Here is a 14,122-nt window from a genome sequence, read left to right as displayed (position 1 = left end):
TTTCTTAAGGAATTAAGACTTTCTGAAGATCATTTTAAAATAGAAAAGGTTTTACAGTGTAAATCTACCATGATGTTGATACACTTCTATTGCTGTGTAATGTTATATTGCTGTCTGTTGTCACATTTGGTTGGTTTAGTAATCTTTTTTAAATGTAGTTGTCAGACAAGTTAATATGGTTCTTAACACTGCAATCGTTCTATGCCTTATGTCTGTTTAAGTCTTAAGTACCACACAACAAATTACATGTTCCCACTGGGTGCCAGCATACCCAGCTGCAGCTTCATTTCAGTTGAGAAGTGGAGTTCGCATGTCCTTTGCATTACCAGATATGGTAGTTACCTAAGTAGTGTGTTTATATATTTGATGTTTCTATGAATTTTAAATGTCACTTGAGTTATATATTTATTTTATATTACAGGCACTGGAGATATTATTGCTGTCATGATAACAGAATTGAGGGGTAAGGATATTTTGAGTTATCTGGAGAAAAACATCTCTGTACAAATGACAATAGCTGTTGGAACTCGAATGCCACCGAAGAACTTCAGCCGTGGCTCTCTAGTCTTCGTGTCAATATCCTTTATTGTTTTGATGATTATTTCTTCAGCATGGCTCATATTCTACTTCATTCAGAAGATCAGGTACACAAATGCACGCGACAGGAACCAGGTGAGCTCAGTACTCAACAGTGATTGGTTCTTACCAGCCAGAGTTCACAGACATCTGTCGTGTCCATGCATCTTACTAACATGTTTTTTCTTTTAAAAAATGTTGTTACCTTACTCAGTCATTTTAATATGTTGAAAATGTCTACATAAGTATTTAAGGGATATTTAAAATAACCTAAAGGGTACTACATTTGTTGTGATCACCTAGAACAGTCTATTCAGGTAGATAGCTTGATATCATAGTATTATCTAGATAATTCTATTAATTTGGAGAAATATCACATAGTTGCATTTTTAAACTAGTAACTTTGGATGTTTCTGGAAATGGGAACTAGGAGGGGGGTTAGGGAGACTTCACACTACCCCTTCCTGTGTGAAATTCTTTCCCATGTGAATTTTGAACTGGGAAAGTATCATCTGTTTAGAAAACGAAATCAATGAAAAACCTCTGTCATCTAAGCTCAGACATGGTTGGTAAGGGTGAGGTGGGGAGGAGCAACAGAACACATTTCTCTAAGATAGTCATCCTAGAAGTTCCGTTGACAGCACATCTGAGGTGCTCAGGGAATTTGGGTTGAGTGAATAAACCTAGGACAAGCAGTGTGCTTCCCTGGTATGAAGGCCTGGAGATGGTGGCTGTCAGTTGGCAACTTAAGTTTGTTTGATGTGCTGTGGACAGGATACCCACCCTAGGAGCCAGGTTCGGGCTGTTAGGTCCCTATCCTAGACTTTGCATGTGGAAAACTACGAAGTGACTTGGTTGGAGAGTGGTTTGAAGCCAATTTTTGTATAACACTGTCTTCTCCTGACACAGTACATTCAAATCCCTGTGGGGACAGGGACATTGGGATTTTTATCCTTCCTCTTTCTAGTGGAAGCAGCACAGACTTTGACATGGAACCGGTCTCAGCTCACATCCCTCCTGTACCGCTGGTTTCCCATGATCCCTCATCCCTGACGGACAGTTTATTTAGCATCTCAACTTCTTTCTTCATCTGAAAGTAGATGTAAAATACCCAAACACTGTAGTTTTTTGAAGCTTTATGTGCCAGGCTCTGCCTGTGCACTTTTAATTTTTTTTATTTTGATAATTTTTATATTTGTAATTTTAGACTTAACAAAAATGTGCAAGATAAGTGTCAAGTATTCCCTTCACTCAGATTCTACAGCTGTTAATGTTTTACTATATTTCCTTTTCTATGTATCTATACTTTTTTAATTAAAAAAAATTTTTTTAAGAGACAGGGCCTTGCCCTGTCACTCAGGCTGGAGCGTGGTGGCAGTCATGGCTCACTGCAGCCCCAACTCCTGGGCTCAAGCGATCCTCCAGCCTCAACCTTCTGAGTAGCTAGGACTAAAGGTATGCATCACCATGCCTGGCTAATGTTTTAATTTTTTGCACAGACCAGGTCTTGCAGTGTTTCCCAGGCTGGTCTCAAACTTGGGCTCAAATGATCCTCCCACCTTGGCCTCCCTAATTGTTGGGATTATGGGTATAAACACCACCCTCAGCCTTTGTATATCTACCTTAACAAAACTATTTGAGAGTAAGTTTGAGATATGATGCCATGTTACCCTTAAATACTTCGTTATATATTTTAAAAACAAGAACATTCTCTTACATAACCATAGTGTGGTTATCAAAATCAGTAAATTAGCACTGATGTAATACATTATCTGATTGATAGACCTTTCTTGGGTTTTGTAAAACTGGCTCAATAATGACCTTTATAGCAGAGAAAATCCTGGATTGATTGGAGCTCATTGGATTTTGCATTCAGTTGTCTCTTCTTACTTGGTTTTATGACATTGACGTTTCTGAAGAGTACAGATCGATTATTTTCTATTTGAGTTTATCTGATGTCTTATGTTCCTTCATGATTAGTTTCAGGTTATATGCATTTCGGGAAAATGTAGATTTGCTTGCATTTGTAAGAGATAATACAAATACAAAGAGGTCTCTTATCCCCTTCGTTCATTTTCTCCCTGAGTAACAACATCTTGTACAACTGTGGTCAGTATCATAACCTGGAAATTGGCATGGATGCAATCCACTGATCTTCCTGAATACACTGAAATCTCCCCACCTCTCCAGTTTAATTTGTACTTATTTGTGTGTGTGTGTGTGTCTGTCTTTAGTCTGTGCAGTTTTGTGGCATGTGTAGATTGACGTGACCAACATCACGGTCAGGATACAGACCAGTTCCGTCACAAGGGTCCCTTGTGCTGCTCTTTTATAACCAAACCCCTTCCCTAATCTGCCGCTCATCGGTTTCTCATCTCTATAGTTTTGTCATTTCAAGAATGTTAAATAGGTGGAATCACGGGCCGGGCGCAGTGGCTCACATCTGTAATACCGGCACTTTGGGAAGCCAAGGTGGGTGGATCACTTGAGGTCAGGAGTTCAAGACCAGCCTGGCCAACATGGCAAACCCCATCTCTACTAAAAACACAAAAACTTAGCTGGGCAAGGTTCCATGCGCCTGTAGCCCCATCCATTCAGGAGGCTGAAGCACGAGAATTGCTTGAACCTGGGAAGCAGAGGCTGCAGTGAGCCGTGATCGTGGCACTGCACTCCAGCCTGGGTGACAGAGTAAGACCCTCTCTCAAAAGGAGAAGAAAAAAGTAAAATCTCTAAACTACTGGAAATTCAGCAGTATACTTCTCGATGTATAGATAAAAGAAGTCTCAAGAAAAAAATACATAGGACTGAATGAAAATGAAAATATAGCATATCAAAATATGTGAGGCACAACCTTAAAGAAGTGTTGAGAGAGAAATTTATAGCACTTAATTCTTACTTTAGAAAACAGCAAAGGCTTCAAATAAACTAATCACAGACTTAAATGTAAAACATAATATAAAACTTTCAGGAAAAATAGTAGAAAATCTTTGGGATATCTAGGGATAAGTAAAGAGTTTTTAGACTTGACACCAAAAGCACAATTCATAAAAGAAAAAATTAATAAACTTCATAAAAAGTAGAAATTTTTGCTTTTCGAAGACCTTGTTAAGAGGTTGAACAAAACAAAATACAGACTGCAAGCCACGAGGTCAGGAGATCGAGACCATCCTGGCTAACACGGTGAAACCCCGTCTCTACTAAAAATAAATACTAGGAAACAAGCTTGCTGTTTGTGGCCTGCACCCGATGGCGATTACGTTTACTCCTTCATTATGTTTACTCCTTTCCTGAGTGCACCGGTATGATCTCAGCTCTGTGCAACCTCCACCTCCCGGGTTCAAGTGATTCTCTTACCTCTGCCTCCCGAGTAGCTGGGATTATGGACGTATGCCACCATGTCTGGCTAACTTGTATTTTTTGGTAGAGATGAGGTTTCACTGTGTTTGCCAGGCTGGTCTTGAACTCCTGACCTCAAGCGATCCTCCTACCTCGGCCTCCCAAAGTGCTGGGATTACAGGTGTGAGCCACCGTGCCCTGCCAAGATTTTACTATTATCTTAGTGTTACTGATTTCTAGTGTGATTCCATTATGCTCAGAGAAATACTCTATGATTTCAGTCCCCTTCTGTTTCTTGAGGTTTTATGATCTAAGATGTGGTTTGTCTTAGTCAGTGTTTCTTTGGTGCTTGGAAAAAATATTCTGCTGTTGGGTGGCGTGTTCTCTGGATGTTAATTAGACCGGTGTGCACAGTTTTCCTTCCTGAGGAGCCGGGCTGGCTATTCCCACTGGGCTCTGTGAGACCAGGGTGGGAGGGGGATTGTGATTTTTCCCTTGGCGCCTGGCTGGAGTAGAATGAGTATTACCGCAGGTGTTTTCTGATGTTAGGCCGTTCTTCTCCTGGTACTTTGGCTAGAGGAGTTGGGCTTTTCTTGGCTTTTTGTGGGGCGGGGTGGTGGGGGTGCTCTGGTCCTGTTGGCAGTTCCAGGTTGGAGGCTTCTGCAGCACATTGTCAGGGATCTATGGGGGAAGTAAGGAAGCTTGGAACCCACCACCGGTTTCTCATGTCTTGAGGACCCCAGACAGCCCACCTCTTTTTCCCTCCTATAGCATGTAATAGTTTAGTTTAAAAAAAAAAAAAAAAACACTAAAGATTTGTTTTTAAAATATGTTGACATATGAAACACTGAAAGTAAAATGGTAAGGAGCTGCTCTGAAGTGGTGTTCTTGACAGGCAGGCCTGTAGTAGTGGACTGCATGCAACACATTCCGAGGACGTTGGAACAAAGGCTCACAGTTGTCCCAGGAGCCTGCTATTGGAAGATAGTGCTTTAATTAGCACCCAGTGTGGGGCCTGCGGGTGATGAGGGAGTAAACGTAATCGCCATCTGGTGCAGGCCACAAACAGCGAGCTTGTTTCCTAGCATTTATTTTGCGGCTGACTGCATGCAGGATCCTTCCAAAGCGTCTCTCTCCAGATGCTACTGTGGTGGAAAGTGATGTTCTGACCTTTTTTCCTCCTTCCGTTTTCCCTAAGGTTGACAAATGCTTGATGAAATTTTTATGTGGCTTAAAAAGCTTAGCTTATTAAAGTTTAATAAGAAGGTGGCAGCAGCTAGACTGGTTGAAACCTTTGGCTATTTTAAAAGAGAAGCCAGAATATTAGCAAAGGAAAACCAGTGAGTTTAAGGACAGACTCTGATTTTCTCCCACAAACTGTTTTTGTTTTTGGTTTTTGAGACTGGGTCTCGCTCTGTCACCCAGGCTGGAGTGCACTGACGCAATCTTGGCTCACTGCAACCTCTGCTTCCTGGTCTCAAGCAATTCTCCTGCCTCAGTCTCCCGAGTAGCTGGGACTACAGGTGCCCGTCACCATGCCTGGCTAATTTTTGTGTTTTTAGGAGAGATGGGATTTCACCATGTTGGCCAGGCTGGTCTCAGACTCCCAACCTCATGTGATACTCCTGCCTTAGCCTCCCAAAGTGCTGGAATTAAGGCATGAACCTCCACACCCGGCCCCCACAAACTGTTATCATGAAGCAGTTCTTCCTGTAGAACATGTTGCCAAAGAGGTCCATGCGTTGTAAATAACTTTCTAAGCATAGTAAAATGCTCACAATTGAGAACATTTTGCGTGTGATATAAGAATCTAATGCTTTGGCTTTTCAGTTCATGGCTGAGTGTCTGTGGTTTGCTCTTCCTGGAAAACTGTCAGAATGCATCTAATTACTATCTATAGGTCTAGATCAGATTCCCACTGATGGTAAACTTAAATGTCACTTTCGAATTAAGTCAGTGATAGTTATTTTACACAAAAGGGTAGATGTTTGTTACCTTTATTTTGAATGAATGCTTAAGGATTTTCTGAAACATGTAAAATGTTTTAACAGTTACATGGTTAATATTGCACCTTTAATTTCAAAGTGGTCCAATTTGGTTTCTAAAGCAGAACGATGAAGTTTTCATTTTACTGTTTAGGAATGGGGCAGATGTAAAATATTCTACAACTTAATGGACTCCTGAATTTAGAATGTATTCTTAAAACTTCCCAGTGAAAATGAATATGCTTTTTAAAGTATTTAAAAGTTGTAAAAGCTTCCTGCCATAACGTGTATATAATATTGTTTGACTTTATAAATATCTCAGGGTTGCTGAAATGAAGTACACTCTTATTGCCTATTTTCATCATGAAAGGTCAGTGAGTAGCTAATTGGAGAATACATTTGCCTGTCAGGGGGTGTGGAAATACATGGAACATTCCTGTGTCAGAGAAAAGCTAAAACTTCGCATGAGTACAGTTAATCTTTGAAAAATGGTGGGTTCAAAAGGTTTTTTTTTTTTCTTCCAAATTGGGAGAGAGGAAGTATTGTATATACTGCCAAGATTTGTCCTACAGAAAAGGATTATATTGCCCCCAAACAGACTTCTTTTGTCATTTTGGATGGCAGAGTGAATTTTGTTCATTATGTTTCTTAAGGATTAACAATTCCAAAAGAACTGGAAAGGAGAAATAGATGTTTGAGCTGAGAAGTTATTATCTTACCAGTTTTTAAAAGATACTGCAGATACTCTGATACCTTCTTTTTAATGTCCTGCTATTTTGTAAGTAAATAACACTTTTCATATACAGAGACTGTATTATATGCCTTCTAAATATTACATGTCAGAGGCTTAAGATCTGATTTTTTTTTGAAGCACAAAATATGCTCTTAAGATCATAGTCTTCGGAAGATAATTCATTTCTATATCCTTTGGGGTTTAGCATGGGGCCTGGCACATCACACTGCCTCAGTAAATATTTAAATGAATTCAAGAATGAGCTTACCTTCTGTTCGAATGACAGATGCAGTCAAAATACTGTGTGGTATAAGAGTTATTCTTTGGGGGCAGAATGATGTTACTCTCAGTGTGAGTCAAGGACACTTCACAGAGAAGGTAGGTAGTGACCTTGGAGCTGAATTTTAAAGGATGAATAAGACTTCATCAGATGAAGATGAAGGAAAGTCAGGCAAACGGATCATTTTCCACAGAGAGATGAAAGAGTTGAATGACTGGAACATCAGGAAGAGTGGGCAGGAGACTTGTGACTGTTGAACTGATATTAGATGAAAAAATTGTCACTAGACTATGAAGGGCATGAATCACATAAGAAAGTTAGACTTTATTCTATAATCAGTACTGTTTTTTTTTTTTTTTTTTTTTTTTTTTTTTTTTTTTTTTTTGAGACAGAGTCTTGTTCTGTTGCCCAGGCTGGAGTACAATGGCTCGATAACAGCTGACTGCAACCTCTGCCTCCCAGGTTCAGGCCATTCTCCTGCCTCAGCCTCCTGAGTAGCTGGAATTACAGGCACCCACCACCACACCCGACTAATTTTTGTATTTTTAGTAGAGACGGGGTTTTGCCATGTTGGCCAGGCTGATTTCGACCTCCTGACCACAGGTGATCCACCTGCCTTGGCCTCCCAAAGTGCTGGGATTACAGGCGTTAGCCACCATGCCGGGCCATCAGTACAGTTTTTTAGCAGTGGAGTGATATACGATTCTTTTCTGATGCGAGAGACTTAGGGAGAAGGAGCTATGAAAGGAGGAAATATTGAAGAACAAAGGAAGATGATGTTAGTAAAATAAGGTTATGTAGAGAGGAGAGGAGTGATCTGGGCACAGGCAGATGGTTTCTTGGAAAAGAGTTAACAGATGCTTCTTTTGAGGGAAAAAATGGAAAAAAGTGGTGGTGAATGAATGAAGGAGGGTGAAGACTACAAGGCACTTTGCATTGGGGAAAGATCCTTTACCTAGATTTCCCTAGTGTTTACAAGAAGAAAACCCTACTTTGTGCAGATAACAGACTTACTCTAATTCTATGGGAGAGTTCTGATTACTGAATGGTGAAACCTGAGATGAATTTCATCCAAGTGACCTATCCTTAATATACTCTGAACCATCTGGCTTTGAACAAACTATTCCTGTTAGATTAAGTCGTATGAATTGTTGTAACTTGTTTTCTACCAATTCAAACATTTTGCCACTTTGATTTCAAATATGGAATAGTGTTTATTGTTGCAGCTTTGACCAGATGAGATAAGATAATCTGGCCCCTAACGAACCCCTCAAGCTGTGTGCTATACAAAGTCTTTTCAGCATTTTACAATGGAGGAAGAACTGGAGTAGAAAGAAGATCTATGGTCCTAGTCTGAATACTTTTAGTAACTTCAGACAGATCACCTCACCTCTTTCTGGGGCTTGGTTTTTCTCCTTTGTAAAATGATGCCTTTCTGTGGTTTTGTCATTTCTAACACTCTGTGTGTGATGAGATGTAAATTTGAGGAGTTTTATTATTAAAGGATTAGGGCACAGTGTGAAGTATGGAGAATTTATCAGTAAGTGGGTAGCATGTGTGTGGGAAAATGCTTTGAAACTAGGGTTTGTACTTAGTTTAGTGAGTCTCAACTTTAGTATACAAAAGAATCATGTGAGAGCTCCTTTTAGGGGCGGGAGCACTTTTTAAAATTGCAAATTTCCAAGATCTTTCCTCCCCTTAATTCAGCAAGTCTGGATAGGGCCTACTTACTAGCTTTTGATGTGGGCAAATTATTTAATCTCTGCGTCAATCTCCTCTTCTGTAAAATGGGATAATATAGTTCTTTTCCCATAAAATGATTGTGACGATAATATGAGTCAGTACTTGTGAAGGGCTTAGAACAGTACCTAGCACATGGTATGTACTGAATAAACCTTAGTTAGTATCAATTTTATTATTATACATTATTAAGCATTCAAGGTAGATTTAATGCATCTGTCCCATGGACCACACCTTGAAAAACAGTGGCTTAATGGCATGGAATTTAGGTGAAGGTAAGAGACCTTAATAAAAAGCGATCTTCATGAAAGAATTTTGTACCTCATCTTAGGTACTTGAGAGTTAGCAGGATGCAGGTAGACTTAGAATGAAAAATTATTTTTAAAAAATAGTGGCTTTTAGACAGATTCCAGTAAGAGATCAGATTATACACACATACATAGACACTTACACCTGTCACAGGTTTACCCGTCACAAAGTGATGGGAAATGTTGAAGGACTGATTAAAAACTCAAAGGATAATTCAGAAGAAGGTAGTAATACTGAAGCTAAGTCCAAAGAAAAATTACAGTGAAGGTATTGACATTAATACCTAACACAGAGAAGAGATATTTTGTCCTTTTGCTGTAAGAGGTGTTCAAAGTTCAGAGGTGGAAAATATGATATATCTAAATATTTGTAGGTCTCTGATTAGATACCCTACATGCATTCACATCAGCTTGCTAAAGACTGAACTGCCGCCACCAGCACCTGCTCTCTGCTTTTGGCTATTCCATAATGCAGTGTGATGGCAGGCACTCTCACACGCTCGTCACCAAGCCAGAAGTCTGGGGGCACCTCTCCTCAAACCCCCCACTTCGTGCGTGCCTCTGTGTCAGTCATGAGGTTCTGTTGGTTTTGCCTGCTGAATTTTTCTTGACTTTGTGCTCTTCTTTATTTCCCTACTGCTACTTGCCTAATTCAGGCTCTTCTTGTCTCTGAACTATGAGAGACCCTACCTGGGCCTCCTGTGGAGGCAAGATTTTCGTTCTCCAAGCCTCAGATAGCATCAGGAACTTTTCTGTTCAAAACTCTTCGGTAGAATTCTGATCTGAACAACATGGAAGCAGTGAGATTCTTGTAAAATCTCCTCAAATTCCTTAATAATAATAATAATAACCCAGATCTGAGTTACCTTAGGAAAATGACCCATTAGAAATCCTTAGAACTTGTCCTCCTCACAAGAAAAGCCTGAACAATAAATAAACAACTTAATGAAAATAACAGAGGGAGAGTACAGAAGTGCATCCGAGGAATGACAGAAGCTCTGAGAGCGCAGACGTCTCAGATACCCACAGAGATAGCCACAGAGAGATGGGAAGGAAACGCTGGGCCTCTACTCTCCCATCCTCTAACCAGGATCAGCTGGGAACCAGGAAGAACTCACTGTGGTGAGGAGGTAAGTGAGAGGATCCCAGCAGCCCCTTCAACACTGTGGGTACCTGCAGACCTCACCACTGGGGCTCCCACCAGTCCTCACAGGCACGAAGCCCAGCTGAGTCCACCTGGCTGTGTACCCCACAGAGAAGGAACTGGCACCGTGCCCCAACCCCGGCGGCCCACACAGCTGCTGTGCTATACCATCTTGTAATTGGAGCTGTGACTGAAGTATGTCTTGCTCCAGGGGCAAGTAGTCATGGCTTCCCTTTGTTCCTGAGGCTAAGCTGCCACCAAACAACCCCAGCACAGTGGCCCCACGTCTGTAAGCTGAGCTGGGTGCAACCGTTGGCTCTGTTCTTGAGCCACGCAGAGATGGAGCCACTCCACCTATCCTTTCCCCCACAGATTTGGATGGGAGCTGAAGCAGTATCCTGCATTTTGGGAAAACAGTACCTTGAACACTCAGAGCAATCATGCCTCCCCAGTGCCTCAGTTGAAGCAGCGCCATGCATCCCAGGAAGTGGTGCATTGGCCCTCCAGAGTGATCACACATCCCGGTACCTAAGCTGAAGCAGCTCCCAGCATCCCAGGGAAATGGTACCTGGCCCACCCAAAAGAGTATGCCCCCTGGGCCTGAGCTGAAGCAGCACTTATCCTTTGAGGAATTGATGCCTTGGCCAAACTGAGCTGTTGTGCATGCCAGGAATGAGTTGATGTAGTACACCATGTCCCAGAGAAATAGAGCAGTGACTGAGCTGAGACATGTTGCCCTTACAGGCCACAGAACTCTAGTACCCTGCTTGCTTGAACCTGTGCTAGTCTTCAAGAAGCTCAGCTGCTTAGATAACCTTCCTCTTGGAGAGTGGAATTATCACTGTGCTATCCTCCCCTCCCATGCTGGGTCCACACAACAGCTGGGATACTTGCTGTCATTGCACTGGACTTCACAGATCTAAGATACTGCTGGGCCCTACCATCTGAGGGTCTATAGTCAATAGCGTATGGTGCTTCATTCAGTGGGACCCTAGTTGCCACTGAGCCCTGCTGTCTCGTGTTCCTGAATTGCAGCCAGACCCTTGACCCAAACTTCCAGAATGCCCCTTCTACCTAGTCAGGCCAGTGTTACGCCCTAACTCCCAGGGATAGAATCACAGCCACAATGTAGACCCTTAGGTCCAAGCTACTAGTGAGTACCTCACAGTCACAGATCCTGACCGTGTGGGTAACATATATCCTACTTTGCCACAGGTGCCACAAATAGATTTGTGAGACTGAGCCTAGGACATGGTCCCATAGTCATTCTGAGCACGTGCTCCTGGAATCCAGTGCTGCTGCAGCTGCTTGTAGGTAACATCAGACTTCACACCAACAGGGATCACTTTGGCCAAGTCTCCTCATTGTGGGGAAAGCAAGAATAGTAGGTCCCCAAAGGCCTTTGAAAGGATAACAACTTACACCACTGCCACAGACATCCACAGCCTATACCACTGAGGCACCCATGGTTACTGCTGATGTTGAGTTCAGCTGAAACTGCACAAACACTGTACCACTTCACCTATCCAGAAACATAGTCACCACACCCTTCCCAACTGGCACACTAAGACTAAACTGTAGGTGAAAATCTTTCTTCATGAGAACCACTCTAGAAAATTTGAAAGAAGTGTTTGCTCCACCAGATGCACAGACATCAACACAGGGACACAAGAAACATGAAATAAGGAAATATGACGCCATCAAAGGAACCTAATTCCCTGGTAACACACTACAATGGGAAAAACCTCAATGAATTGCCAGAAAAGGAATTCAAAATTATGATCATATGGAAACTCAGAGAGATAGAAGAAAACATGTATAGACATCAACAGAGTTGGGGAAACAGTTCACAATATGAACAGGAAATCGAACAAAAAAGTAAGAATCAAATCCTGCAGCTAAAGAATTCAGTGAATGAAAATATACAATGAAGAATTTCAACAGCAAACTCGATCATACGTAAGAATCTCTCAACTTGAAGATAGGTTATTTGAAATTAACAAGTCAGAGACAAGAAATAAGAATGAAAAATAATGAAGCATGCTTACAAAACTTATGGAACATTAGGCAAGCAGATATTTGTATTATGGGTGTTCCAGAAGGAGAGAAGGGGAAAGGCATTAAAAGTCTATTTGATAAAATCTGAAAACTTCCTAAGTCTATGGAGATATATGGACACCAGATCCAGGTAACCCAGTGGTTCCCAAAGAGTAAATCTGAAAACATCCTCCCTGTGTCACATTATAGTCAAATTGTCAAGAGTGGGAGAGTTCACAAAACAGCAAGAGAACAGCATTAAGTCACATAAGGGAATCCCTATTAGACTAAAAACAGATTTTTCTACAGAAATCTTACAGCCCAGGAGAGAATGGAATGATAGAATTAAAGTGCTTAAAGCAGAAAATTGCTAGCCGAGAAAGAATATTGTGTCCATCAAAGCCATCCTTCAGAAATGGGGGTGAAATAGACAAAAATTGAGAAAGTTATACATCTTGAGAGAGTTTTACATCTGGGAAAGATAGTATTCACTACCAGGAAGACATGCAAGAGTATGAAACTCATACTCATACTCATAGAGAGCAGATACACAAAGGAGAAAGAGAAAGGAATCAAATCTTAGCACTACAGTAAACCACCAAACCTTGATGATAAACAGTAGCAGAGAACAAAAGTAACAAAGGATATATGAAACAACCAGAAGGCAATTAAAAATTGACAGGAATAAGTCCTCACCTACCAGTAATAACCTTGGATGTAAGCAGATTAAATTTCACCACTTAAAAGACATAAACTGGTGAAATGAAATCTTTGAAAACCATGACACAATCATATGCTACCTACAAGAAACTCACTTCACTTCTTTCTTTCTTTCTTTTTTTTTTTTTTTTTTTGAGACGAAGTCTTGCTTTGTCTCCCCGGCTGGAGTGCAGTGGTGCAATCTCGGCTCACTGCAACCTCTGCCTCCCAGGTTCAAACAATTCTCCTGCCTCAGCCTCCTGAATAAATTACAGGTGCCCACCACGATCCCTGGCTAATTTTTGTATTTTTGGAGAGATGAGGCTTCACCGTGTTGGCCAGGCTGGTCTTGAACTCCTGACCTCAAGTGATCCGCCCGCCTCAGTTTCCCAAAGTGCTGGGGAGCCACCATGCCCGGCCAACTCACTTCACTTCTAAAGGCACATATAGGCTAAAAATGAAGGGGTGCAAAAAAGATATTCCACGCAAAGGGAAATAAAAACTCAACAGGAGTGGCTGTATTTGTATCAGATAAAAACAGGCAGGGCACTGTGGCTCACACCTGTAATCCCAGCACTTTTGGAGGCCAAGGCAGGCGGATCACTTGAGGCCAGGAATTTGAGACCAGCCTGGCCAACACGGCAAAACCCTGTCTCTACTAAAAATACAAAAGTCAGCCAGACATGGTGATGCACACCTGTAATCCCAGCTACTCGGGAGGCTGAGGCAGTGAATCACTTGAACCTGGGAGGCAGAGGCTGCAGTGAGCTGAAATCACACCACTGCACTCCAGCCTGGGCGACAAAGCGATACTCCATCTCAAAAAAATAAAGAAACACTGGATTTAAACTGCACTTTAGACCAAATGGAAGTAACACATTTACAATATATTTCATACAACAGTTGCAAAATACACATTGTTTTCATCACCAGTAGAGTATTCTGCAAGATTGGCCACATGTTAAGCCACAAATCAAGTCTCAACAAAATGAAAAGATTTGAGATCAGCCGGACTCAGTTTTGCTTGCATGTAGTCCCAGCTACTAGGGCAGGTAAGGCAGAAAGGATCTCATGAGTCCAAGAGTTTGAGACCAGCCTGGGCAATATAGTCAGATGCTGTTTCTTAGTTTTAAAAACTTTTTAAAAATTAAAATCATACGAAGGATCTTTTCTGACCACAAATGGAATAAAGGTAGAAATCAGTAACAATATAAACTATTGGAATTGTACATATACATGGAAATTTACAAACATGCTCCTAAACAACCAATGGATCAATGAGTA

The 14,122-nt window shown here is 41.4% G+C and overlaps 1 protein-coding gene across 2 annotated transcripts in view; it reads left to right on the top strand.

The window, feature by feature from the left end:
• The window catches only part of RNF130 (ring finger protein 130), a 109,932-nt gene that overhangs the window by 55,400 nt on the left and 40,410 nt on the right, over window positions 1-14,122 (top strand). For both annotated transcript variants that reach the window (XM_010380962.2, XM_030926863.1), the window contains exon 3: window positions 422-672. In XM_010380962.2, the coding sequence (XP_010379264.2) occupies window positions 422-672 (251 nt within the window). The remainder of the gene's footprint in view (window positions 1-421; window positions 673-14,122) is intronic.

This window comes from Rhinopithecus roxellana, chromosome 3 (genome assembly GCF_007565055.1).
Source record: "Rhinopithecus roxellana isolate Shanxi Qingling chromosome 3, ASM756505v1, whole genome shotgun sequence".
NCBI classification, from domain to species: Eukaryota; Metazoa; Chordata; class Mammalia; order Primates; family Cercopithecidae; genus Rhinopithecus; species Rhinopithecus roxellana.
Note: the sequence above shows the minus strand (reverse complement) of the source record. Positions and strands in the feature narration are given on the sequence as shown.